At 43.9% G+C, this 27,300-nt stretch overlaps 1 protein-coding gene across 1 annotated transcript; it reads left to right on the top strand.

The window, feature by feature from the left end:
• The first annotated feature begins 8,614 nt into the window (after positions 1–8,614).
• RDH11 (retinol dehydrogenase 11) lies at positions 8,615–25,941 on the top strand. The gene is made up of 8 exons (XM_045810461.2): positions 8,615–8,945; positions 11,025–11,143; positions 11,493–11,648; positions 12,823–12,927; positions 13,469–13,678; positions 16,367–16,556; positions 23,766–23,881; positions 25,240–25,941. The coding sequence occupies exons 1-7, from the start codon at positions 8,875–8,877 to the stop codon at positions 23,866–23,868; spliced, it is 954 nt and encodes a 317-aa protein (XP_045666417.1). The 5' UTR covers positions 8,615–8,874; the 3' UTR covers positions 23,869–23,881; positions 25,240–25,941.
• Positions 25,942–27,300: the final 1,359 nt, after the last annotated feature.

Below are 27,300 nucleotides of genomic sequence, written 5' to 3'. Positions count from 1 at the left end.
GTCTTTTTTCATTTTTTCCTCTTTTCCCCTATAATCTTCTGCCTTGTTTCTTAAATTCCACATATCAGTGAGATCATATGATAATTTCTTTCTCTGATTGACTTACACCGCTTAGCATAATACCCACTAGTTCCATGCATGTCATTGCAAATGGTAAGATTTCAATTTTTGATGGCTGCGTAATATTCCATGGTGTATATATACCACATCTTCTTTATCCATTCATCTGTCCATGGACATCTAGGCTTTTTCCATAGTTTGGCTATTGTGGGCATTGTGGTGTGCAGGTGCCCCTTCGGATCACTACATTTGTATCTTTGGGGTAAATACCCAGTAGTGCAATTGCTGGGTTGTAGGGTAGCTCTATTTTCAACTTTTTGAGGAACCTCCATACCGTTTTCCAGACTGACTGCACCAGCTTACATTCCCACCAACAGTGTAGGAGGGTTCCCCTTTCTCCACATCCTCGCCAACATCTGTCGTTTCCTGGCTTGTTAATTTTAGCCATTCTGACTGGTGTGAGGTGGTATCTCATTGTGGTTTTGATTTGCGTTTCTCTGATGCTGAGTGATGTTGAGCACCTCCTCATGTGTCTGTTGGCCATTAGGATGTCTTCTTTGCATAAATGTCTGTTCATGTCTTCTGCCCATTTTTTGATGGGATTATTTGTTCTTTGGGTGTTGAGTTTGGTAAGTTCTTTATAGATTTGGGGTACTAGCCCTTTATCTGATATGTCATCTGCAAATATCATCTCCCATTCTTTTTGTTGTCTTTTGGTTTTGTTGACTGTTTCCTTTGCTGTGCAGAAGCTTTTTATTTTGATGAAGTCTCCATAGTTCATTTTTGCCTTTGTTTCCCTTGTCTTTGGAGACGTGTCTAGCAAGAAGTTGTTGTGGCCGAGGTGGAAGAGGTTGCTGCCTGTGTTCTCCTCTAGGATGTTGATGGATTCTTGTCTCACATTTAGGTCTTTCATCCATTTTGAATCTATTTTTTGTATGGTGTAAGGAAATGGCCCAGTTTCATTCTTCTGCATGTGGCTGTCCAATTTTCCCAACACCATTTGTTGAAGAGACTGTCTTTTTTCCGTTGGATATTCTTTCCTGCTTATTTAAGATAGTTGACCATAGAGTTGAGGGTCCATTTCTGGGTTCTCTATTCTGTTGTATTGATCTATGCGTCTGTTTGACAAAACAGAACTTTTTAAAAAAAAAAATTTTATGTTATGTTAGTTACCATACAGTACATCATTAGCTTTTGATGTTGACAACACAGAACTTTAAGCAGCCTTGTTCTTAAAGTCCTTTGGCCACCCTGACACTGAACTTTTTTCACTCATCATTTTTATCCATAAATTCTAGTTCATGACATTTTTCTTAACTCTCACTCTCTTTGTGAGCTTTATTGAGGTATAATTAAAAATCAAATCACAAGATATTTAAAGTGTACCATGTATGGGGCGCCTGGGTGGCACAGCGGTTAAGTGTCTGCCTTCGGCTCAGGGCGTGATCCCGGCGTTACGGGATCGAGCCCCACATCAGGCTCCTCTGCTATGAGCCTGCTTCTTCTCCCACTCCCCCTGCTTGTGTTCCCTCTCTCGCTGGCTGTCTCTATCTCTGTCAAATAAATAAATAAATAAATAAATAATCTTTAAAAAAAAAAAATAAAGTGTACCACGTAGTGGTTTGTTACCTCTCCTCTGTGGCGAGTCTTATCTACCATCCTTTCTGACTGTTCACCCGAACTCCCAAATTCCTGTGTTTTCCCATACAAGTCAGTTTAGCTATTTCTGTATTAAATTGTCTTTTCAGGCATACCTTCCCCTTCCTAAAGATGCTATTAAGGTATTTTCCCAAAACAAGACAGTTATCACCTCGAAGAGAAACTATGTTTTCCAGCTTTTAAATGCCTTTTTATTTGACTTCTTACCTAGAGTAAATAGTAATAAAACAAAATTCATACCACTTTGTAACCATGATGCATAGCAAGAAACAAGAGAGCATGAGAGTTAAGTCCATGTTTAGGGCCAGACTTCCTGGGTTCAAAATCCTGCTTTACTCAACAATAAAACAGTAAGTAACACAACTAAAACTGGGTAAAGGATCAAAATAGACATAGCTCTATGGAAATGTTTCCAAAAATAAAATGGCCAATGCAAACATTAAAAGAGGCTCAGCATCATTAGTCATCAGGGAAAGGCAAATCGAAATGACAGTGAGACACTACTCACCCCCACTAGGATGACTAAAACCAATAGACAATAACAAGTATTGACAAGGATGTCGAGAAATTGGAAACCCATATGGTGCTGGTAGGAATGTAAAATGAAACAGCATCATTGGGAAATGGTCCCATAGTTCCTTAAACATTGAAACATAGTGTTAACATATTATCTAGCAATTCTATTCCTAGGTCTATTTCCCAAATAATGAAAACGTGTATTTACACAGAGACTTGAACACAAATGTTTATAGGTGACATCATTATCTTCAGTGAGCCAGAAATTCCCTCGACCCTCAGTCCCTTGATCTCCTCATCTCCAAGAACCTCCTCCCCTACCTCATCCCTGGGCCTCAGTCTGTCAACACCTGGAACCATCCACCACTACCTTCCTACATTCCTGCTCACCTAGCTCTCTTGTGGTGTGAATCCCCATACAACCGTTATTTGGCCCCAGGAGGACCTCCAGACCACTATAGCCCCTCCTGCCATCACGTCCTCAAATTATTCAACTGAGATTCTACACTCATCACTTTAGTCATTCTCTTGCCAATACCCTCGGCCTCCTGGTCCTTTTGTCTTTCTGCCCTGAGAGCCTGAGAAAACCCCAACTCTTGATGATCCATCCGTCTGTTTTGTGCAGCTGGCTGGTGAGAGCTGCTACAGAAAAATCACATTGCCTTGCGTGTTGATGCCGTTATAAATACATAGCCAGCAGCATCGCCCAGGACCTCCAATTTAACTGTCAATCCTTTTTTTTTTTTTTTAATATTTGTGGGTTTTTTTTTTTAAAGATTTTTTACTTATTTATTTGACAGAGTGAGACAGCCAGCGAGAGAGGGACACAAGCAGAGGGAGTGAGAGAGGAAAAAGCAGGCTTCCCAGCAGAGCAGGGAGCCCGATGCGGGGCTCATCCCAGGCCCATGGGATCACGCCCTGGGCCAAAGGCAGATGCTTAATGACTGAGCTACCCAGGTGCCCCCGTCAATCCTTTTTTTATTTTCCTAATCGCCAGTAACCTAATCTCCATAATGATTATTTCACACGTTTGCTACTATTCTTACACTTCTTACCTACCCTTTCAATTTCAGCATGTATCCTGGCCTCTTCACACGCGCGCGCGCACACAAACACACACACACTCACACAATAGGGACCATCAGAAGGAAAATTCTTCAATATTCTGCTACAAAGCTTATAAATCCATTTGAATTTGTGCTCATCATATCTTTCTCTCCTCCTAGGATGAATTTCTCTCCATCTCATCCTCTTCTGCTTTCCTGGGGAACTTACTTTGTCATTTATCATCTATCTGCTCATTCATCTTTTTTCTCTGTACTCTTTAAAAATGGTCCCACAGGGGGCACCTGGGGGCTCAGTTGGTTAAGCATCAGACTCTTGGTTTCTACTCAGGTCATGATCTCAGGGTCACGGGATCAAGCCCCATGAGGGGCTCCAGGCTCAGCAGGGAATCTGCTTGGGATTCTCTCTCTCTCCCTCTCCCTCTGCCCCTTCCCCTGCTCGCACTCTCTGTCTCTCTGTCTCTCTCAAATAAATAAATGAATCTTTAAAATAAAAAAATGCTCCTACCATTCCACCTCCCCCTTCTGATAGGAACCTCTTCTCTCCTTCCCAAGCTTGGAAGAGTTGGTTACGTTTGTCCTTGCTTTCCACTCACCCCTCAGCCTACCCCACTCCAATCAGGCTTCCACCCACCACTTCTCCGAAACATCACCAATCATTAATATGATGCTACATCTATCGGACACCTTTCAGTTCTTATGTTGCTTGCCTTCTCAGTAGTACGGCGTACTTGAACACCTCCTATTGTTAACAGCTTTATTGACGTGTAAGAAATGTGCGAGAATCCACACATTTAAAGTATACACTTCGATGACTTTCGACATTTGTATACACTTGTGAAACTATCGCCACAGTCAAGACAATGAACACTGGGTGTTATATGCAAGTAACGAATCATGGAACATTGCATCAAGAACTGGGGATGTCCTGTATGGTGACTAATACAACAAAATACATATTATTAAAAAAAAAAAGACAATGAACACGTCCATCACCCCCCAAAGCTTCCTCATTTTCCTTGGTAAAACTTTCCCATCCCTCTCTATTTCCTCTCAGCCCCAGGAAGACAAAGATCTGCTTTCTTTCTTTTGGGAGGGGCTGAGGAAAAAGCAGACTCTCTGCTGAGTGCTGAGCAGGGAGTCAGACGACTGGCTTGATCCCAGGACCCTGAGATTATGGCCGGAGCCAAACGCAGATGCTTAACCAACTGAGCCACCCAGGCGCCCCAGACACTGATCTGCTTTCTATCGCCACAATTTATAACACCCGTTTTGCATTTTCTAGAATTTTACCTAAATGGAATCATATAATATGCACACTTTTTTTGTCTGGCTTCTCTCATTCAACGTAATTACTTGGAGGTCATTCGGGCTGCTGTGTGTGTTGGAAGTCTAGTCCTTATTTCTGAGTAATACCTATTACATTGTGTGCATATGGCACCATTTGTTGATCTGTTCAACCTGTTGATGGCCATTTGGGTTGTTTCCTGTTTTTGATGATTGCAAATAAAGGTATTATGATCATTCACACACAGGTCTTTGTATGAATAAACTTTAATTTCTCTTGGGGAATTACCAAGGAGTCATACGATAGGTACATGTTTAACAGACATGTAACTTTTAAAAAAATTGACAAACTATGTGCTAAAGTGGTTGCACCATTTTACGTTCTCAAAAGCAGTGTACGAGAATTCCACATTCTCATCAATCCTTGGTATGGTCAGCCTTTTATTTTAGCCACTATAGTAGACGCATGGTGGCATTTTATTGTGATTTGAATCTGCTTACCCCGATGACTAATGATACTGAGCATTTTTTCCGTGGCTAATTAGTCATCTGTGTGTCTTCTTTGGTGATGCACTGTTCAAATCACTTGACAATTTAAAAAATGGAGTTATTTTCTTAATCCTGAGTTGGGGATTTAAAAAAATAATCTGACTACAAACACTTTAACAGGTATGTGATTTGCAAATATTTTCTCTCCACATTTAGTTTCTTTTCATTATCTTTCTAAGAGTGGAAATTCTTAATTTTGATGCAGTCCAACTTGTCAGTTTGTTTTTTGGATCCTGTTTTGGTCCTGTTAAGTGCCACTTCTTGAAATGCCTGCTTAATGCATTCTATTGCACCACAGTCCCCAGATTGCCTCCCTTGCCAGTTATCAATGTATTGCCTCTCAGCTCCAACTCGTCCTTTTTGCCTGCTCTGTGAAAGTGGAAATGGACCCTTGAAATATGTTTTTCTTTGCCATCTGGCATGATGTTAAACCCCTTGGAAAGGAGTTCACCTGCGAGTTCCGCTGGGCTAGCTCCGCAGGAGTCTGCAGCACTAGGCTTCCACGGTGCCGTGCGCACACTTTCTCTATCAGCACTCAGTGGCCGGGCGCTTCCTCTTCGGTGTTTTGTAACAGAGCTCCTTCCGTGACACACCTCCCTGAGGACAGCTTTCCCTGGCACCCTACACAGTGGGGTCCAGCAGCTTCCCCAGGTACAGCTCCGCAGCAACTCCTCTGCCCATCAGTACACTCCACCTGTCCCTCCCCAGCAAGGTCTGGGAGTGAAGGAGTCTCTTCCTCGGAGGCTCTCTCTCAGCCCCAAGTAGTGGCTGTTTTATATTATCTTGTATTATTTCTATTACCTCTGCGATTACATTTTTAAAATATTATATTTTTATCTGCTCTTTTAATCTTCTTGAGGGTTCTCTTTACTTCTTCCTAGCCCACAGGTTGGCAAACCACGGGCTAAATCCAGCCCACCACCTGTTTTTGTAAATAAGTTTTACTGGAACATGCTCATTCATCTACATATCTTTAGGGCTGCTTTTGCACTGCAACAGCAGAATTGAGCAGCTCCAACAGAGACCAGATGGCCCCCCAAGCCGAAAATATTTTTTCTGTACAGAAAACATTTAGGGGAGCCTGGGTGGCTCAGTAGGTTGAGCACCTGCCTTCTGCTCAGATCATGATCCCAGGTACCCGGGGTTGAGCCCTGCATCAGGCTCCCTGCTCAGCGGGAAGCTTGCTTCTCCCTCTGCCTGCCGTTCCCCCTTCTCCTTCCTCTCTATCTCTGACAAATAAATAAAATCTTTTTTTAAAAAAAAGGAAAACATTTAATAACCCCTATAGTAGCCAGTTTCTCGTTACTCCAATCCCGTTACGTTTCATAATTCTTGATATTAAACTGTCCCTGTACCATGTGGCTTCTTTAATCTCATTGGACCTAGTCTAATGCCTCTGTCCCTTTGTCACTGTCCTTTTTCAGGCTCACCTTCCTCTACCTAGCCCATAATGTTAGTGCTCCTCAAGACCCTCCTCTCTGCTTTCTGTCATAGCTTCTCTAAGCCACTTGTTTGCTTACTCATCTTCTGTTACTGGGTTTAACCGATGGTTTTTAATCTGGGTTCTATGAACGAAATTGCATGCAAATTTTGTGTGGATGTGCAAAAGCACATACATTTGGGAGGTCTCCAGCCTCCTCTTTGAGCAACATGGCTTAGTAGTTAAGGGCACAGAGCCTGGATACATCCTTCTTAAGTTTGAATCCCAGTTCTGCCACTATGGCCCGGGATAATTTATTTAACCTTGCTGTTGCCTCAGTATCCTTGTCTGTAAAATAGAAAAAAAAATTGTAGTGCTACTTCATAGAGTTATTATGGGAATTAAGGTAGTTAATATATGCAAAGCACTTAGACAGGGCCTGGCACATAATAAGCACCACTTAGGCACTGGCTATTATTGTCATTTCTTTTTGTTTGTTTGTTTTGTTTTTTTTATAATTTTTTATTATGTTATGTTAGTCACCATACGGTACACCCTTAGTTTTTGCTGTAGTGTTCCATGATTCATTATTTGTGTGTAACACCCAGTGCGCCATGCAATATGTGCCCTCCTTAATACCCATCACCGGCCTATCCCATCCCCCCCTTCCCTCTGAAGCTTTCAGTTTGTTTCCCAGAGTCCGTAGTCTCTCATGGTTCGTTCCCCCTTCTGTTCACCCCCCCTTCATTCTTCCCTTCCTTCTCCTACCTATCTTCCTGCTATTCCTTATGTTCCATAAATGAGTGAAACTATTATTGTCATTTCTAGCACTCCCTCCTGCCCCGTGCCACAGCTAGACCAATATTTTTCATTGTTCTCTGACTCTGAGCTCGGGGGGCTCTTCCCTCTGCTCGGAGCACTCTCGCCTGTATGTTGCCCACTAACTCCTGACCTCAGTTCAAATGTATTTCTTCAAAGAAGCTTTTCCTGATCTCCAGACCAGGAGGAGCTTCATGATATGATCTCCCAAACTTTTATTTTCCCTCATAACCCTCAACACAATTTCTTCAGGGTGATCACGTGAAGTTCCTCCCTGACAGGCCATAAGCTCTGAGAGGGCTGAGGTCATCTCGGCCTGGCTCCCTGCTGCACCTCAGCACAGTGCCTAGTACATGGTAGCAATAGCATAAACAGTCGTCAAATGAGTATGAATGAATAAGGAACAAAACACATGAAAGTCTTTTAATAAAGACGTAAAAACCTATACATTTATTAGGTACCACAATCATGAGCATATGACAAAATCTGATGATTATTAGATAATCTAACATTAAATTAGTAAAAATTTGTATTGTGTGAAGGAAGCCTCTTCAATTTCTATAACATATATTCATTTAAATTGAGCTTAGAACATGTCTTTCAATCAAATGGAAATGAATTATCCAATTATTGACTTGTTAAAACACCCCCTACCTCTACCTCTTGGAAACCATGTATAAGCCTCAGATGGCAGAGCTGAAGGGGATAGTTGAACAGGGAACCTACTTGTTCTCAGAATTTTCGTGGCCTTAATTTGAGACAGGATTACAGACTTTCATGAGTAAGCAAACTGAACTGTGCTAATCTGAGAAATTCATTGCCACCCTGGGAGTTAATATATCTAATCCAAATCACCAGGAAAATTATGTTCTATTATCAATTAACACTCAAACTGCCGGAAAATGATGATAGCATTATCATATAAAATAGACATAATAAAGTGATTCTCCTGGGAATGTCTTCAGGGACGGGTTGCTTACACTCCACTGGATGAAGGAATCCCTCAGAAGGAAGGATTCCCACCTCCACCCTTCCTTCCCAACTGTCAGACTCCAACCGCTCCTCTCCCGTGTAATCAGCCTCGGAACACTCCCCAGACGCCAATCTTTGACCTCCAGGAGAAACAGTGCGGTAACTGCTTCACTATGATTGGGTAAAACTTAACCAGGATCTGGACTTCGCACCGGGAGCTAGAAGACTGGGGAGGTTTCACTACAACCCTGGTGGCCAGAGGGCTGTGGGAAAGCTGGGCAATCCTACAGGCCCTAGAGCCTAGATGGTTGGGGATTTGTTGTGTATCTGGCGCATGGGTCAGCTCGTCGGAGCAGCTGGAGGCAGCGCCCTCATGCCCAAGCTGTGGACTACATTTCCCAGACGGCTTTGCTCCCCGGGCTGTCGTGCTAAGATTAGGGCGTGCCTGGGAGGAGCCGCACGGTCCGCGAGCTCTGCTGGGGCACCTCGCTCCGCTCCTACCTACAGCCTCAGCAGCCGTCCCGCAAGATGATCGGGGTCCTCCTGCTCCTGCTCCTCCTTCTCCCCCTTTTCCTGTACATCGCTGCACCCCAAGTCAGGTCTGTGCAAATGTACTGCCTTCTTTTGAGAATTCAGGAGGACGTTAATCCTCACCGAAGCTCTGTTTCCTAAAGAAGGAAAAGGAAAATCCTTGGGGGGCTCCAAGTAGGTCGAGGCCGGTAGTTCGGTTGGTCGGAGGAGGTCCAGCTGTCCTGGATGCCGGGGACGAGAGCAGGAGACCCCAGGCGGTGGGAAGGGTCTGTAGTGCGGATCACCTCGCTCTGTTTCTCCCGATCCCTTTTTTCGTCTCGGAAGCCCTTGCTTTCTGCTCCAGAGAACCCCGAGTGCACGGCTACCTCAGACACTTAAGTTTCCAGCATTGGGGGATTTCGGACCCTAAAATGGGGTGTGGACTTTAAGACTGTTTTCCCTTTAGCTCCCACGCCTGGAACCAGCCCTGTCTAGCTTCTTGCTTCCAGCCTTTGAAGTACAATGGAGCGATTGGATTTTTTTTGCTCTCTGAAACTGTCCGTCGATGGGAATCGGTATCTGCAGACCCGTTGCTTGCTCTCTTGTTGGAGTTAGATTCGCCTTTTTTCTGGGCGGATGTTGTAGAGGAAAGAAATGAAAGGGTTGCATCATGAGCCGCATCCTGCCTTCAGAGCAGGAGTATCTGGGGACCTGAATCATGCCCAGGGTTTGGGGGTGAGGCAGAAGGATGAAGGGTAGTGGTCTCTTGACCTGGTGACATACCAGCCAATGGCTGTCTGAGTGCCGCGGGGAATCGGTGGAGAGCTGCCCAAAGGGCGCCTGCTGATTGGTTCTGACTAAAATCACCAGTAGTGACGGTGAACTGGGGACTGAAGAGAGAGTCCTTCCCCGGGGACGGGGGCGTGGTCACCATCCACTCGTGCTCCTCTTTTACTTTTATTTTTCCTCCCTTCTGCTCAGCTAGTGCTCCCACTCAGAGGAGAACGCTTTTTTATCTCTTTCCACCACAAGATCCTCTTACCCAAATAGAGTCCCAGTGAAAAGCTGAGGCTGAACTGAAAATAGTGCGCATTCCTCCGCGAGATTCTTCTGAGTAAGATTATACTGCAAGGGTCATATCCCCAAGCACCCGGCTAGGTCATGGGAGCTAGCCCAGAGCTGGACTATTCATAGTTGATGGTCCCTTTCATTCTTGTTGGTAAGGAGAAGAAAGAACTCAGTAGAGGTCCTGATATGTTGTCGCCGCAGGAGCTAAAACTGAAAGGATGTGAAACATTGAACAGGGAGGCTTGTTCTCTGAGGACGAAGATATCTTTCGGTGAGCACCAGTTTGCTTCCTTACTGGCCTGTGTGCACTAAGCAGGTAGCCTTAGTGGCTAGGAGTGTGTGCTTTGCAACTCGAAGTTCAATGAAGGAGGCTGAAATGCTCTTTAAAAGTGCATCTTCTGGTCAAGGGAGTCTTTTAACTTGAGTCTTAAAATTTGCAGAGAAGAAAAAAGGACAGCCTGAGACATGCAAATCCCTGTTTGTGCATTCATTTCTTTGGAAAAGAAGGGTAGTACAGTGCTTAGGAACAAGGACTCTAATTAAACCAGGACTTGAATCCCAGCTCCCCTTTGTACTGACTCATGCCTTTTCTTTGTCTTAGTTTTGATTGTGCGTGTACACGTGTTTCTGTTTGCTTTACCCCAGCAAACAAGCTTCCATAATTTTAATTTTTTGTGTCGGATTAGCTGCATATCAGGGCCATAAAGTGCCAGTGGTGGACAGAGCGACATAAGTGGACCAGTACTTGCTGCTTCTAGGCTGAGTCTTATGATTCGCTAAGCCTGTCAAAGAGCTCAAACTGAAGCCGGTGCCTGGATAATCAAATATTTATCCAGTTCTTGTACTGCAGGGGCAGCTCTAAGGTTTGCCCTTACAATAGAATCGCTTTTGTTCTCGAGCAAGAGCAGAAAATTTTTGAGCAAAAAAACCGTGAGCAAGAGCAGAAAATTTTTCTTTAGTCTTCCTTAAATCTATAAAAGGACAGCACTAGAAAGAACCAAAGCAAACTTTAGGCTTGGGATTGGAAGACATGGTAGTTACAGGAACCTCTGGCTAAGACAAGGAGAATGTAGAACTGATGAGCTCTCCTCTCTCTACAGGAAAATGCTGTCTAGTGGGGTGTGTACATCAACTGTCCAGCTTCCTGGGAAGGTAGCTGTGGTCACTGGAGCCAACACGGGCATTGGAAAGGAGACAGCCAAAGAGCTGGCTCAGAGAGGCAAGCTCATCTGCTTCTAATTCCCTCCTACTCCTGCAATTTTATCCCTCACAAAGATGACCATGCTCATTTTTTCCTCCCAATCTTGGAATTCAAGAGCTTTCCAAGTGTCCCACAGATTCACTGGTCTAAACCTAATACAATGCTCTACATATAATGGACACTTACTGAATATTATTGATTTATTTTTCTTTTTTGATTTGTTCATCAAATACCCAGTCATGAAGTATGGGTAAATTCCCATTTTAAAGAAACAGTAGAAAATACCATTTATAAGTCTGTAGGTCTGTAGTGTCCACTCAAAAGCGGAGCTGACAGTTTGTCTTTATTTTTATATATTGGTTGACAGGAGCCCGCGTGTATTTAGCATGCCGGGATGTGCAAAAGGGGGAATTGGTGGCCAGAGAGATCCAGATCATGACGGGAAACCAACAGGTGTTAGTGCGGAAACTGGACTTGGCTGATACGAAATCTATTCGAGCCTTTGCTAAAGACTTCTTAGCAGGTAAGTGTAGAACTGGACATTATGTTGTTGCTCTTGGAGTCAACACAGCAGACTTAGTTAAAGGAAAAGATCCTTCTCCCTCTTTAATACATAGAAGTGCTAGATAAATTATAATCAAAAACTTTCATTCATAGCGGAACTCCTTAGTAACAAAGGGGAATCCTCAGGAAGCAGAAACAAAAAATGAGTTTAAAAAGTCAGAGCAGTGCATAAGAACTAAAGCCAAAAACCTCACGGGAGTATCAGAACTCAATATGAGCTTTAGGGTCTGGAGTTCAAATACTCACACAGGGACAGGAGGTGAGACCTCAGGCCCTGAGAGCGGGGAGCTGGATCTTAGGCTCCACATAAGGTTGGGACTCACAAAAAGCCATCTGGTCCATGGTACAGGGGCTTAAAAAAAAAAAAAAAAGGTAGGCCACCAGCGCCAAGACATGACAAAGAAGCTTACCTTCTCTTTAGGACGTAGACGGTTAGAGAGTCGTCTGCGAGATATTAGAGCCTCAGGTTGGCATCATCTGTGGGGGAGAATTTATTACATCACCAAATGGTACAAGAATCTTGAGCTGAGGAGTGAACATAAAACCCTGTAGTATCACATAAAAATCCAAGCCAAGAGTGTTCCGTAGGCATAGCCCCTCATAACACAGGGATCTCGGCCTCTCTGGGTAAACGACTTCTAGGGATATGAGCTCATAGTTAGAAATTATAAATCACATGAGAAAATAAACCACGAGAAAGAGTTGTCAGAGGCAACAAAGAGGTGAAACCAATATTTCTTTTGGCACTTTTTGGAGTTCTCCAGTGGCAACGGGTGCATACAGAACATCCTGTTTGCTCTTGCTTTGGAATCTTCTGATTCAGCTCGGGAAGTCTTTCTATTTGGAGAGGTGAGCAGAACATTCTCCCAAAAGCAGTGAGTGAGTAGCTCCTTAACTGGAAGGATCGGAGAGGCCACTCGGTTATGTAAAATGGAGTTTTGCTCTGTAGTAGCTATGGAGGATTCAACTGGAGTCTTAAACAATGAAAAACAATACACAATACATGTGAAAGGGAAATGGAGGAAAGATTCAAGTCATGTATCCCCATTTTCAAAGCCTGGGTGTAAGGCAGATTTCTCAGATATAACTGCTGTGGCTGGCTGCTTCCACACTGCATCTCCTCTTCCCGGCAGAGGAAAAGCATCTTCACATTCTGATCAACAACGCAGGAGTGATGATGTGTCCCTACTCTAAGACAGCAGATGGCTTTGAGATGCACATGGGAGTCAACCACTTGGGTAAGAAATCTGGTCTCATCACAAAACTAGAGGAAGCCTAAAGTTCTCCTTGGAAAATTTAGGGCTCAGACTGAGCCACCTCTGGGCCCTAATAGACCATAAGTGAAGAGTGAATACTGTGGTCCTGCCCGAAAGCTCAGGGATAAACTTAGGCCCACTCGAGGTTCCACCCAGTTTTTAATTTGTGATCCAGATTCGGTTTACCTTGGGGCATTTTTGAACAGCCTAATTGGACTGGGGGCTGTGTTGCTTTCTTTGTGGTGACCCTCATGACCCGCGTCAGGTAGAGGCTGCCTGCGTAAAGAGTGATACTGATCAAAGTTGGAAGGAGAAAAGACTTCATGTTCACACGATCCAGACAGACCTCTTTCATGGAAGGACGGCTGTCCTATTTCCCCAAACCCTCCCTGAGCTTGTTCTGGAGTTGATAATGAATTAATGAGGCAAAAAGCCTTGTTCCTGAGTTCTCTGCAGGGCTCACCATGACTCCCTTCACCCTGGCATTGGCTCTGAACTCCGTTAATTCTAGTTTTTCTCATAGGTCACTTCCTCTTGACCCATCTGCTGCTAGAGAAGCTGAAGGAATCAGCCCCATCAAGGGTAGTGACTGTGTCTTCCCTAGCACACCACCTGGGAAGGATCCATTTCCATAACCTCCAGGGAGAGAAATTCTACAATGCAGGCCTGGCCTACTGTCACAGCAAGTTAGCCAACATTCTCTTCACCCAGGAACTGGCTCGGAGGCTCAAAGGTAGGCTTAGAAGAAGTAAGTATAGAGATATGAGCCAATGGAAAGTAGTGAAAAGCCACAGGAATCCATACTGTTTTCTGGAGCCCATATCCTGGACAAAACCTGCTGCCATGACTATAACTGGGTATTATTTTAGTAAGTGGCCCACAGCCAAATATTGGAGGTGGCTAGCAGGAGATGGGGACATTCTGACTTTGAGTCATAAGGCTTGGCTTTAGTACTTACTAGCTGTGTGACCTGCAGCAAGCTATTTAACTTTTTAAGACTTATTTCCTCATGAGTAAAATGGGACTACTTTATAGGTTATTGCCCTCACTGAGTCAGGCCTCAGGAGCAAGCAAGGTTTTTACTCATAGTGAGACCAGATAGAATGGAGGGACCTGGGGACACCTGGCTGGCTCAGTCGGTTAAACTTGGTTTTGGCTTAGGTCATGATCTCAGGGTCGTGAGGTTGAGCCCCGGGTCAGGCTCTGGTCTCAGTGCAGAGTTGGCCTGAGATTCTCTCTACCCCTGTCTCTCTGCCCCTCCTGCACATGTGCTCACTCTCTTTCTTTCTCTCTCTCTCTCTCAAATAAATTTTTTAAAAAATCTTAAAAAAAAAAAAAAAAGCAGGGGGAGGGACCTGAACTAGCACTAGATACAACCATTAGGATAAAACGGGTCCTGAGACTATGGTGGTAGTGGTGGGGAGGGGGAATGTCTCCCTAACAGCAAAAGGTTAAATAAGAGAGAAATGTATCCACAAAGAGGGGAGTCTCCTATCACAAATACACAGAAGTCCTTAGCACTGTCTCCTCTGAATTTTCGATAAAAAGAAAGGTAATCCAGAGTGGACAACTGGAGTTGCTTAGTAGTTGAGGCAGGCTGAATTTTGGCTCAAGGAATCAGATACAGGAGCCCCATCATTGGAACAGGATCATCAAACTATGTGGAAATTAAATGGGTTATAGAGTGGGTGGGATGAGGCATCTGAGGATGTTGAGGAACATTCCAGACAGACGGGAGAGAATGCACAAAGGTCTGGGCTCGGTTTGAGTAATTGGGAGGCTGCTATGATTAAAACATAGAGAGCAAGAGGAATAGAGGTCTGAGCTGAGACTGGTGAGGTAGACAGAGGCAAAATCCTTATAGGCTATGGTAGGATTTTAGCAGAAGAGCAGTGGAGAACATTTCAAATGAAAGCCTTTTTAAAATGGGGGTAGGAGTGTGTGCAGCAGGTGATTTCTGTAGTCTAGGTGAGAAATGAGGGTGGCCTGGACTAGAGTGGTGGAGATGGAGGGTAGTGGACACTCCTAGAGATATTTAGGATGGGAAACCCCCAGGGCTTGTTGATGGATATGCGTGTTAAGGTGAGGAATCATCAAGAATGGCTCTGTGTGCCTGCCTGATTGGGAGTTAAGGAGCACTGCAAGATCCGGGTTTGGTCTTAAAAGTATGAAGTTAGTTTTGGACCTCTGTGTCAGCATTACTATGGGTCATCTAGAGTAGATATCAAGGGACACCCGGGTGGCTCAGTTAGTTAAGCGTCTGCCTTCTGCTCAGGTCATGATCCCAGGGTCCTGGGATCGAGCCCTGCATTGGGCTCCCTGCTCAGCGGGGAGTCCGCTTCTTCCTCCCCCTCTGCTCTCCTCCCTGCTTGTTCTCTGTCTCTCTGTCTTTCTCACTCATGGTCTCTCAAATAAATAAATAAAATCTTTAAAAAAAATAGAGTAGATGTCAAGTTGGAAATAAAATATGTCTATAGTCCTTTATCTGTAATCATGAAATCCACAAAGACCTGATAATTCAATTTTTTCAGAAGCTTGATACCAAAGCTTATTTGGCAGCCACACCTCTCTTGTACTAGGGACATTAGGTAATAAGCAGTATATGTATATGTGTCATATTACCTTTCTAAAATCAGTAAAAATTTGGAAACCCCTCTGGCCCCAAGGTTCTAGTAAAGAACTGGGGACCTGACCTAGCACGTGCATAAGGCCATAGTGTCATTTAGCGCTTACCATGTACTGGAGACTATCAAGGCTCTTGTACATAGAACTCATTTAATCCTCAGAACCACCTTGTGAGGTGCAGGTATTAGGATTATCCCCATTTTAAGAGGAAACCGAGTCACAACATCGGGAGCTTGCCCAGAGTCACACAGCTAATGAGTGGTACAGCTAGAATTTGAAATGGGGCAGTCTGACCACAGAGTCCGCGCCCTTAGCCACTCATAGTCAGCCAAGAGTTCAAAGGAATATACAATGTGCATCAAAATGTGCGTGCCATTTAGTTATAGAGAGGGAGTTGAGCAAACCGTGGGCGTTCCAGCATTTGAAGTTTGGGTAGAAGATGAGGGTCCAGGAAACTGAGAGGAAGCAGCAAGAAAGATTAGGAAAACCAGAAGGAGCATGGGGTCACGGAAGCCAATAAAAAGGCACCTTTGAGGAAGGAGTAGTTGCTAGAGTCAAGTGCTGCCGAGAGGTTGAGTCCTGGCTCTACTGTTTCCTAACAGTTAATAACCTCTTTGAGCTTTAATCATACGCTGTGAAATGGGGAGCTGGAAATGACTGTGAGGAGCGCTTGTAGTACCATTGTGGGAAGGGAGTCTTCATGGGGTCAAATGTTCATTCACATCCTCTGCTCTTCTCGGCTGTTCGGCAATATCAAGTCCTGCTTCCTCTCCCTATGCGGCGCCCCCCCCATTAGGCTCTGGCGTTACGGCGTATTCTGTGCACCCGGGCACAGTCAACTCTGAACTGGTTCGGCACTCATGGTTCATGAAATGGATGTGGTGGCTTTTCTCCTTCTTCATCAAGACCCCTCAGCAGGGGGCGCAGACCAGCCTGTACTGTGCCGTCACGGAAGGTCTCGAGATTCTAAGTGGGCATCATTTCAGGTACGAATGTATCTGTTTTTGAAGGTGGGGTTTTATTACTCAAAGGCAGTAATTTCGATTTGTCTGGTATACTATACTCCTCTTCTAAAATACCTTGCGCGACATAGCTTTTGTCTTTTGACTGGTGTTTTTACCTTGTAATAAGGGGGTTGACTCCTTTGTGTTTTCCTGGTACTGCGAGGTTTGATTTTCTGCATGGCTATCATTTATTATGCTTTCTGGTTGTTTCTTTTCTTCCTACCTTTATTTAGGTCCGTCTAGTTTTCTTCGTTCCTTTTTGGACTCCTAGTTCTGTTTTGTTGTTGTTTTTTTTTTTTACATTAAAAAGAATTTGAATCTGTATTTCTCTATTGTCTTCAGGACTAAAATAGTATTTTTTTTTTAAAGATTTTATTTATTTATTGAACACAGATAGAGACAGCCAGCGAGAGAGGGAACACAAGCAGGGGGAGTGGGAGAGGAAGAAGCAGGCTCATAGCGGAGGAGCCTGATGCGGGGCTCGATCCCATAACGCTGGGATCACGCCCTGAGCCGAAGGCAGACGCTTAACCGCTGTGCCACCCAGGCGCCCCAGGACTAAAATAGTATTGATGGACTCCCTTCGTGAATAAGTGAAGACTTTTATTTTATTTTATTTTATTTTATTTTATTTTATTTTATTTTATTTTATTTAAGATTTTATTTATTTATTGGACAGAGAGAGACACAGCGAGAGAGGGAACATCAGCAGGGGGAGTGGGAGAGGGAGAAGCAGGCCCCCCGCTGAGCAGGGAGCCCAGTGCAGGGCTTGATGAGGGGCTTGATCCCAGGACCCCGGGATCATGACCTGAGCCGAAGGCGGACGCTTAACGACTGAGCCACACAGGCGCCCCAAGTGAAGACTTATAAAACTTTTTATTGTAGAGAACTTTGAATATGTACAGTCGTAGATAAAATAGCGCGTCGAACCCCCATATACCCATAATACAGCCTCAACAACCATTAAGCCATGGCCAGTAGTCCCCTATCCCCATGCATCACCCCTTTCCATATTTTTTTTCCTCTCATGTTATTTTTTTGTTTTAAAGATTTATTTATTTGACAGAGAGAGAGAGACAGCCAGTGAGAGAGGGAACACAAGCAGGGGGAGTGGGAGAGGAAGAAGCAGGCTCCCAGCGGAGGAGCCCAATATGGGGCTCGATCCCAGGACTCCGGGATCACACCCTGAGCCGAAGGCAGACGCTTAACGACTGAGCCACCCAGGCGCCCCTCCTCTCGTGTTATTTTGAAGCAAAACTCAGACATCACATAAGATTGAAATTTTAGCATGTTTTTACTTCCCCCTTCAAGATTATGTGGAAATAACTTGAAATTTTAGAGAAAGGATTGTAAATAAATTAAAATTGGAAAGAAAGGTAGACAGTCAGATCATGCTAGGCCCATAATGCCAGGCTTGGAGAGGAGCCACGGAAGTTGTTCCAGTAGAGAGAGAAATAAATCTGCTCTGTGCTTCAGAGAGACATCCCTGGTGACTTTGATGAATGAGTAAATAACCCATGTGAGAGAATTTGAGTTCCTGATTTAGGGTAATGACTGTTGGAATACAAAGAAGGGTTAAGTGAGAGACGCCCTGAAGAGGCAGAATTTTTACGGCTTGATGACTAAATGAGTGAGGGGTCTGGGAGGAGTTAGTGACCTGGGGTCAAGCCTGACTTACTAGGAGATTGATAATGACATTAACTGAGACAACAGACATGGAAAAGTCATGTGTAGAGCTTAGGGTTCTTTGATTCCAAAGCAGTGGAAACAGACTCATGCTAACTTAAGCAAGAAGGGAATTTATTAAAATATGGGGTTCTCCTAAGAACCAAAGAGAAGACAGAAGAGCGAGACTTCGAACAAACAGAGTGGCCAGTCAGCTGGCCAGGGCACTGCTGCTGGAATGAGTATACGCCAGCTGTCCTCAGTCTTTGTTTTGTTGCTCACCATTTGCCCTCTAGCAAGGGAGCACTAGATCTTCCCTCCTCTCGTCCTCACTCCCTTGGTTAGGGGAAGACCGGCACTTGATTAACGGTGTCTTCACACTGTGGGAAGGAGGTAATTCCTCAGGAAGGGATCAGGTTGCTATTGCCAAAAGAATGTGGAATGGGGTGTCTGGGTGGCTCAGTTGGTTAAGTGTCCGACTTTTTTTTTTTTTAAGATTTTATTTATTTATTTGACAGAGAGAGAGAGACAGATAGCGAGAGAGGAAACACAAGCAGGGGGTTGGGAGAGGAAGATGCAGGCTCCCACAGAGGGGCCTGATGCGGGGCTCGATCCCAGAACGCTGGGATCACGCCCTGAGCCGAAGGCAGACGTTTAACGACTGAGCCACCCAGGCGCCCCAAGTGTCTGACTCTTGATCTCAGCTCAGGTCTTAATCTCAGGGTTGCGAAATGGAGCCCCTCACTGGGGCTGGACCCTGCGTGAGATTCTCTCTCTCCTTCTCCCTCTGCCTTTCTCCCCCTTAAAAAAATGTGGAATGGATCAGTTGCCCACTATGTAATAAACCTGGCTCTGTCCATGTTCAACATGAGTGTGTTATCCGTAAGACTCCATGTGAGTAGAAGTGTGTAGCAGATAGTTGAAAATGTGAGTCTGAAATCCAGGAAGATAAATTTACATAGTTATGTACTAGAATGATTTTCCATGGGTGACTGGATTTTTCTTCCCTGAAGATTTTAAGGTTTTGACTCAGTAGTTTAAAGAAAGTCAGCCTCAAATCCATGACATAGTAATTATTTAATTGACTTTTGAAGAGCCTTTCCAGTGCCATGGATTCTTAATTTTAAGGATTTTTGAAGATCCAACATCAGCTGTGTTGACCACTATCAAGAAATGAACAGAAGTCTGTCTCGGGGCGCCTGGGTGGCGCAGTCGTTAAGCGTCTGCCTTTGGCTCAGGGCGTGATCCCAGCGTTCTGGAATCGAGCCCCACATCAGGCTCCTCCGCTGGGAGCCTGCTTCTTCCTCTCCTAGTCCCCCTGCTTGTGTTCCCTCTCTCGCTGGCTGTCTCTCTCTCTGTCAAATAAATAAATAAAATCTTAAAAAAAAAAAAAAAAGAAATGAACAGAAGTCTGTCTTGACTGAAGCATTAGAAACTTTGCACTGGTTATTATTCCTGACTGAAACCACAAATGTGCTTTTTGTCTCTATGGATCTGTCTGTACGGGACATTTCATATCAATGGAGTCATATAATATGTGGCCTTTTATGACCGGCTTCTTGCTCACTTAGCATAATGTATTCAAGGTCATCAGTGTGTCATTCCTTTTAGTTGCCAAATAATATTTCACTTTATGGCTGTACCACATTTTATTCATCCATTCATCAGTTGACGGGCATTTGGGTTACCACTTTTTGGTTAATCGAATAATGATGCTGTGATATTCATGTACAGATTTTTGTGTGGCAATTTCTCTTGGTTTATATCCCTAGAAATGGAATCCCACTGGAATATGGGTCCTATGTCAACTCCGTGTTTAACTGTTAAGGAACTGTCAGACTGTTTCCCCAAGTGGCTGCACCATTTCCCGTTGCCACCGTCAGTGGGTGGGGGTCCCGATCTCTCCATGCCCTTGCTCACACTTCTTATTGTCTGTCCTTTTGCTTTTAGCCATCCTGGTAAGCATGAAGTAATTTTTCTACTTACGTTTTTATAGTTTTTTTTCATTATGGTTTTCGTATGCATTTTCCTGCTAATGTTGTTAAGCATTTTTTCATGTGCTTATTGTCCATTTGTTTATTTTCGTTGGAGAAATGTCTATTCAAATCCTTCGCCCATTTTTAAAATGGATTGTTGTCTTTTTATTGTTTAATTGTAACAGTTCTTTATATAGTCTGGATGCAAGTCCCTTATCAGATGAGTGATTTACAAATATTTTCTCCCATTCTTTGGTTTGTCTTTTCACTTTCTTTAAGGTGTCTTTTGAAGCAGAGAGCTTTTTGGTGAAGTCTAACTTACTGATTTTTTTCTTTTGTCACTTGTGCTTTTGGTGTCTTATCTAAGAAACCATTGCCTAACTGAGGGTCACGAAGATTTACTACTACGTTTTCTTCTAACACTCTTATAATTTGAGCATTACATTTTGGTCTATGATTCATTTTGAATTCATTTTTATATATGGCATGAGGTAGGGGTCCCACTTCATTTTTGCATGTTTATATCCGGTTGTCCCAGAACTGTTTATTGAAAACATCATTCTTTCCATTGAATTTTCTTGGTAGCTGTATTAAATTTCCTTGGCTGGGGCACCTGGGTGGCTCATTTGGTTGAGTGCCAACTCTTGATCTTGGCTGTGAGTTCAAGCCCCACATGGAGCCTACTTAAAAAAAAAAAAAAATTCCTTAGGCTGCCATAAAAGAATGCCAGAAGTTAATTTTCTCACAGTTCTGGAGAATGGGAGTACAAGATCAAGGTGCCGGCAGGGTTGGTTTCTGGTGAGGCCTCTATTCCTGGCTTCAGAGGGCTGCCTTCTTGCTGTGTCCTCAGATGGCTTTCACTCTCTGTGTGCACACTCCTGGTGTCTCCTCTTCTTATAAGGACACTAGACCTATGGCATTAGGGCCCTACCTTTATGACCATACTTAACCTTAATTATCTCTTTAAAAGCCCAATCTCCCGCTATAGTCACATTATAGATTAAGGATTCAACATATGGACTTTGGGGGACGTGATTCAGTCCATAACAGACTGATCAAAAATCAATTGATCATAAATGTAAGGATACTTCTACACGTGTAGTTTGGTGGGTTTTTTTTTAAGATTTTATTTATGTGTCAGAGAGTGAGAGAAAGTGAGAGAGCGTACAAGCAGGGGGGACAGCAGGCAGAGGGAGAAGCAGGCTCCCTGCTGAGCAAGGAGCCCAATGTGGGACTCGATCCCAGGACCCTGGGATTATGACCTGAGCCGAAGGCAGCCGCTTAACGGACTGAGCCACCCGGGTGTCCCTACACTTTTAATTCTGTTCTATTCATTTATATGTCTATCCTTATGCCAGTAGTACAGTGTCTTGATTACTATAGCTTTGTAGTAAGTTTTGAAATAGGTCTTTTTATGTATACTGGTTGATACTTCCCAAAATCCTACTGGAAATATCAGCACCATGACTATGCTGATGCCATAACCACACGTAAGTAGCTTTTACTGTGGTATTTGAATAAATTTTACAGCATGTCATAGCTTATTTTTTTTTTTTTTTTTAAAGATTTTTATTTATTTATGTGACAGAGAGACAGCCAGCGAGAGAGGGAACACAGCAGGGGGAGTGGGAGAGGAAGAAGCAGGCTCCCAGCGGAGGAGCCTGATGTGGGACTCGATCCCAGATCGCCAGGATCACGCCCTGAGCCGAAGGCAGACGCTTTAACGACTGCGCTACCCAGGCGCCCCAGCATGTCATAGCTTATGACACAAGGCACTTTTGTGTCCATTGTGTCATTCACTAGTCATCGTAACCTTGCAAAGAACATAAGCGTAATGCAGTAGAGGCTACAGAGGCTTACAGAGGTCAGTTCATTTCCAGAGTCTTACAGAGCCTTTGGTTCTCAGTGACAGTCTTTTTGCTCAGCAGTAGCAGGTTGTGCTGGTCATGCTGGTAAGTTCCCTCGAACAGAAGTACTATACTTACAAGGCTTGTTTTGTAAATGTGAAGGTATCTCTAAGTGGTGTTTCTCAAACTTTCGTGCATTCTAGAACCATCTGAGGAAGTGGTTGAAAACAGATGCCTGGGCCTCTACACTAGAGATTCTGATTCAGCAGGTTCAGATGGGGCCTGAGAATTGGCATTTCTAACAAGCTCCCAGATGATGCTCCTGCTTGTCCGTAACCTGCTCTTTGACTAGCAGCGTCTTTATGGACATAGCGTTAGGAGTTCGCTTCATGCGCTTATTTCAGACTTCCCAACTTTCCTTTTCACCTTCAGAATGTGCTTAGTGTGTCCTGGAAGCAGTTCTCTTGAAATAGTATATAACTTTTTAAGTTGCTTCCTATGGGGGCGCCTGGGTGGCTCAGTCCATTAAGCTTTCTCCTTCAGCTCGGGTCGTGATCCCAGGATCCTGGGATTGAGCCCCAGATGGGGTTCCCTGCTCAGCAGGGAGCCTGCTTCTCCTTCTCCTGCTCCCCCTGCTTGTGCTCTGTCTCTCTCTCTGTCAAATAAATAAATAAAATCTTTAAAAATAAATTGCTTCTTATGTGATTTAAAAGATTGTAATCCATTTACTCAATCACTTTTCAAAAAACTCTTTATTTTTATGAATGATGAAAAAAAACCCTTTATTGAATACCTTCTGTGTCCTAGATGCAGCTAATACAAAAATGAGTAAAATTTTCTTTGAGAAAATTTTCTGGATAGTGCAGAGTTTGCATACCGCTCCTGCATTTAATGGGGACTTAAAATAATTGGGATTATAGCAATGAAGAGAAGACATGAAACACGCAGTATCTTATTATTACTTTTCTTTTATGCTATCATCTTTTCCTTCTTCCATTGTTTATGAGGCTGGCTTTACTTGTTATTTGAGTTTAAAAAGAGTTGTAATTGGGGGTGCCTGGGTGATGCCATTAGTTAAGTGTCTGACTCTTGGTTTCGACTCAGGTCATGATCTCAGGGTCATGAATTTGAGCCCCGCATCGGGCTTCACGCTCAGTGGGGGAGTCTCCTGGGGATTCTCTCCCTCTCCCTCTGCCTCTCCCCCGGCGTGCACTCTCTCTCTCAAAAATAAATAAATCTTCAAAAAAATAAAAAATATATAAAGTTATAATTGCAGGTAGACCAGAAATAGTAAGTTTTGGGAATGGTTTTGTTTTTTTGTTTTTACCACTCCAAGCATCTGTAACCAGTGTAATCTCAGCAACATGACACCGTACAAGGTCCTGTGTGAACAGGCTGGACATACACAGGTGTCAGGCAGGCACTGATATTATAGTTAAATATATACATATAAAGACTAAATGCTATGCATTATATATCAGACATGTTGGTCAGAGGGAGTCTAGTGAGGAGATCTAAATGGTAATTACATTTTCTCTGGGGTAAGAATTAGAGAATGAAGAGATAAGTCAAAGACTGGCCCTATGAAGTGCATAGAGGACATGTCATCCCTAGGTGGTTTTTCTGTCACATTCCTTGTTCCAGGCAGAGAACAGACTCCATTCGTAAACTGTGTGTTTTAAGCCTCTCTCTTTCCCTTCCAGTGACTGCAGTGTGGCATGGGTCTCTGCCCAGGCTCGGAATGAGACGATAGCAAGGCGGCTCTGGGACGTCAGCTGTGACCTGCTGGGCATCCCTATGGACTGACAGGTGGTGGCAGGTACACACACGAGAAACCTGCAGCAGACTACTCAGTACTCCCTGCCAAAATGATTCTCCTTCATGACGGCCAAAACCTTGAGCACAAAGAAAACAAACCTTCCAGCCTTGCCTGCTTGATGTCTGATAAAAGCCCAGTGCACACTGCCAGATTCATCAGAACACCTTGCATAAGTCCAGATTGACTTTGCTCTTGTTGCTGCCAGAGTTACAAGAGATATCATAGGATAAGATCTTCATATGTCCTGCAAACTCATACTCACCTTCTGAAACCTACTACCTAAGAGAATCGTAGCTATGGCAGGGTCAGTTTATGGCAGTTCGGATTAGTTTCTACCCTCTTTGTTCACAAGATAGTTCCTCTCACCCACCCACCAACCTTCATTTCAAGAGGGCCACACTGCAGCCCCAGCTGAATTCCCAGAGTCAACGGTGGCTTGGCTCAAGAGCAGGGCTCATCCCTCACCTGTTAAGAAAACCGTCATATGCCAACATCTGGATTCTTTCAGGAAACTCTTAACTGAATCTGGATTATGGCATGGGCTTTATCTCCGGCAACCTAAAGCCACTGCTGTCAAGACACTTTTACATGGCTGGACCACAGAAGAGCTTCCTTTTCTAAGAAGTTTGTGGGGCTGGGAGGATGGCAGAAATTTGGGGGAAGGCAGAAATAAAAATCAAGTTTAAACTGTCATTTTCCTACTGTTTCTCAGGCCAGGAAGTGGGTAAAGAAAGGAGCAGTATGGGAAGATAGACCACCTGCCTGACTTCAGTTTACTGACCCCAGACCCATGGAGGCCTTTTTTGTGCCTTAGTTTCTCTTAGAAAGCCAGAAGAAGGGAAAGGCTATTTGGTGATTGCCACTGAGTTTATCTTTGTGTGTTCTTATGTAGTTATGCAATTGGGATTATTTTCACAAAATTCAAAATAGCTACAAAGGCACAGTATTAAACTGGGCCCTAGTGCAGGTAAGTGTTCAAAGATGGAGTAAACGGTGTCATCCAATCTTTAATACAAATGGGTGGAGCTGTAAAGGGAAGTAGATCGTGTATATGTGTTAACTACTCACCAAGAAGCACATGGGTACAGGGAGGAAGTCCAAAAAAGAGAAGAATCCTGGAAGATAAATACAGTGAAGGGACTAGTGAAGGATTAAAACAAACAAACAAACAAAAAAACAGCTAAAGGTGATAGTACGTATCTATGGAAGAATTGAGAGTGAGCACCCGAGTTAGCAAGACTGATACTGCACTGTCTTAACAAGCATGAATCAATCAATGTGGCAGAAAAAGACCCAAAACAAATTAAAAAAACCCCAATTCTTTTTTTTTTTTAAGATTTTATTTATTTATTTGACAGAGAGAGAGAGAGAGACAGCCAGCGAGAGAGGGAACACAAGCAGGGGGAGTGGGAGAGGAAGAAGCAGGCTCCCAGCGGACGAGTCTGATGCGGGGCTCGATCCCAGGACGCCGGGATCACGCCCTGAGCCGAAGGCCGACGCTTAACGACTGAGCCACCCAGGCGCCCCCCAATTCTTTACTCAGCAAAATTATCGTAAGGACTGGTATTGTAATTTACAGTCGATTTAATAATCTTCAGGGCATTTCCTTACATTATCTTGTCAAGATTAAAATGTCTATTTGCTAAAAACCTACATTTAATTTGGGGAATTTTTATCAAAGGTAATACTGCCATAGGAAATTGGAGGAATTAGTAATGTTCCCACCACTTGTTTGGAGTATGTTATTCTAATAGTTCGTGATTGTCTTGGACTGGCAACTACGTATTCACTTTAGTGGGGGACAGTGTTATAGGACCACAGTCTTCTCATATTTGTAAATGAATATTCTTTTGTTGAACTTGTTTTGACTATTAAGGTATATACTTTAGAAATGGTCGTTTTATGGAAAAATTGGAAAATTTTAATAATAGTTAAATAGCATAATTAAACTAACATTTTACTTAATTTATGTTGAACTGTCAATGACAAATAAAAAAAGTTTTTGATTATTATGTTTTTATTTACCAAAATAAAAACTGTAAGAATTAAATGAAAGTTTAGAGTCAACAGAAGAAAACACTTTTCATTATTATGGTTAAACAATCGTTTCTCATTTTTAAGTATAATTTGTCCCAGAGTCTAGCCACAGTACAGCCTCAATTCAGATGTCATAACTTCAGTGTTGATAATGTGATGTTGATTCACCACTTTTCTACTTGTCTTTTATGATGCTGTTCCAAGATCCCTTTTTTCCATCCAAGGCTATCATGTCTCCTCTTTGTACCTGCCCCTTCTGTAACAATGCTGTGGGACTTATCACAGTGCACTTCCACTAACCTCAGATTTTGCTATCTCTATACTCAGTGAACATTAGGAGCTCAACGCGTTTGTTGAATCAGTGGTCAATGACTCAGTCTAATAAAAATAAAGGTCCAGGAGATATAAATCACCACATCATTTCCCCCTGAACAGTCATATATCTTTTAATATGTTTGGGCAGTTTTATATATTGGGCTGACATGCAAATATTTCAGAAGGGCGTCGATAGGAAAATCATGAAATAAGTTGGAAATAGGAATTTCCCACCACTGAACCATGAAAATCCATGTAGTGCAGGAAAGGACTTCGTAATTGTTAACACATTACACGTAGTGGGAAGGAGAAGCCGGGTCCGCCTTGGTCACCACATTATAAAATAACCAAGCGCTGAGTGGCCCTTTTATTCACCAACATAAGCCCATATCTGGCATGATAACTACATGTAACATTAACAAACACCCGCTGAGCGAATGAATGCACTGGACGAGCCCAGACGCTAGAGGCTGAGTGTGTATTTTGGGAGTCACGCTGGGGACCATTTCTGAAAGCATATGACCCTGGTCACTTGACTTCCCCAGTAAAACTGCTTTTCCGCTCGAGGGCAAGCTGGAACCTAGCCCCGCTGCCTTTCTAGGGCTGAAAGCTAACGTTTCGTCAGGACGCGAACTGAGGAAGTCAGCGCGGTCAAACAGTGCAATCACGGCAAAGATAACTTCCAGGCGCTTGCTGATACCAAACTACAGCCCGTCAGCATTACCCCCTGGGCCTGTGGCGCTCACAGAACCACCGCCCCCGCCGACGCGTGACCCCGGAATCCGGGAGTCTTCTGCGCCGAACTACATCTCCCGGCATGCACTGCAGCGCCCTTTCCCCGCCCCCCCCCCCCCCCACTGGGAGGCGCGGCCCTGGGGACAGGTCGGTGAGCTGCCGGTGCCGCGGGATCTCACAGTCCCTTCCGCTGTGGCTCTCTCTCCAACCCTGGACCGGGTGTTTCCGGGGCTCCAGGACTGCCGCTCGCCCGACGTGCTGCCCCCTCTCAGGAATCTCCCGAGCGGGCAGTCCACCCGACTTTCTGTCAGGCTTTCGCGCCCGGCGCTCCC

This window comes from Ursus americanus, chromosome 26, assembly GCF_024610735.1.
Source record: "Ursus americanus isolate L20-20 chromosome 26, mUrsAme1.1.p, whole genome shotgun sequence".
NCBI lineage: Eukaryota > Metazoa > Chordata > Mammalia > Carnivora > Ursidae > Ursus > Ursus americanus.
The sequence above is the reverse complement of the archived record's forward strand: the minus strand, read 5'-3'. Positions and strand labels throughout refer to the sequence as shown.

Coding starts and splice junctions, on each gene's coding strand:
- RDH11 (XM_045810461.2), top strand. CDS start 8,875: ATGATCGGGGTCCTCCTGCTCCTGCTCCTCCTTCTCCCCCTTTTCCTG. Junction 11,144..11,492: donor CAAAGAGCTGGCTCAGAGAG/GCAAGCTCATCT, acceptor ATTGGTTGACAG/GAGCCCGCGTGTATTTAGCA. Junction 16,557..23,765: donor CTAAGTGGGCATCATTTCAG/GTACGAATGTAT, acceptor TTTCCCTTCCAG/TGACTGCAGTGTGGCATGGG.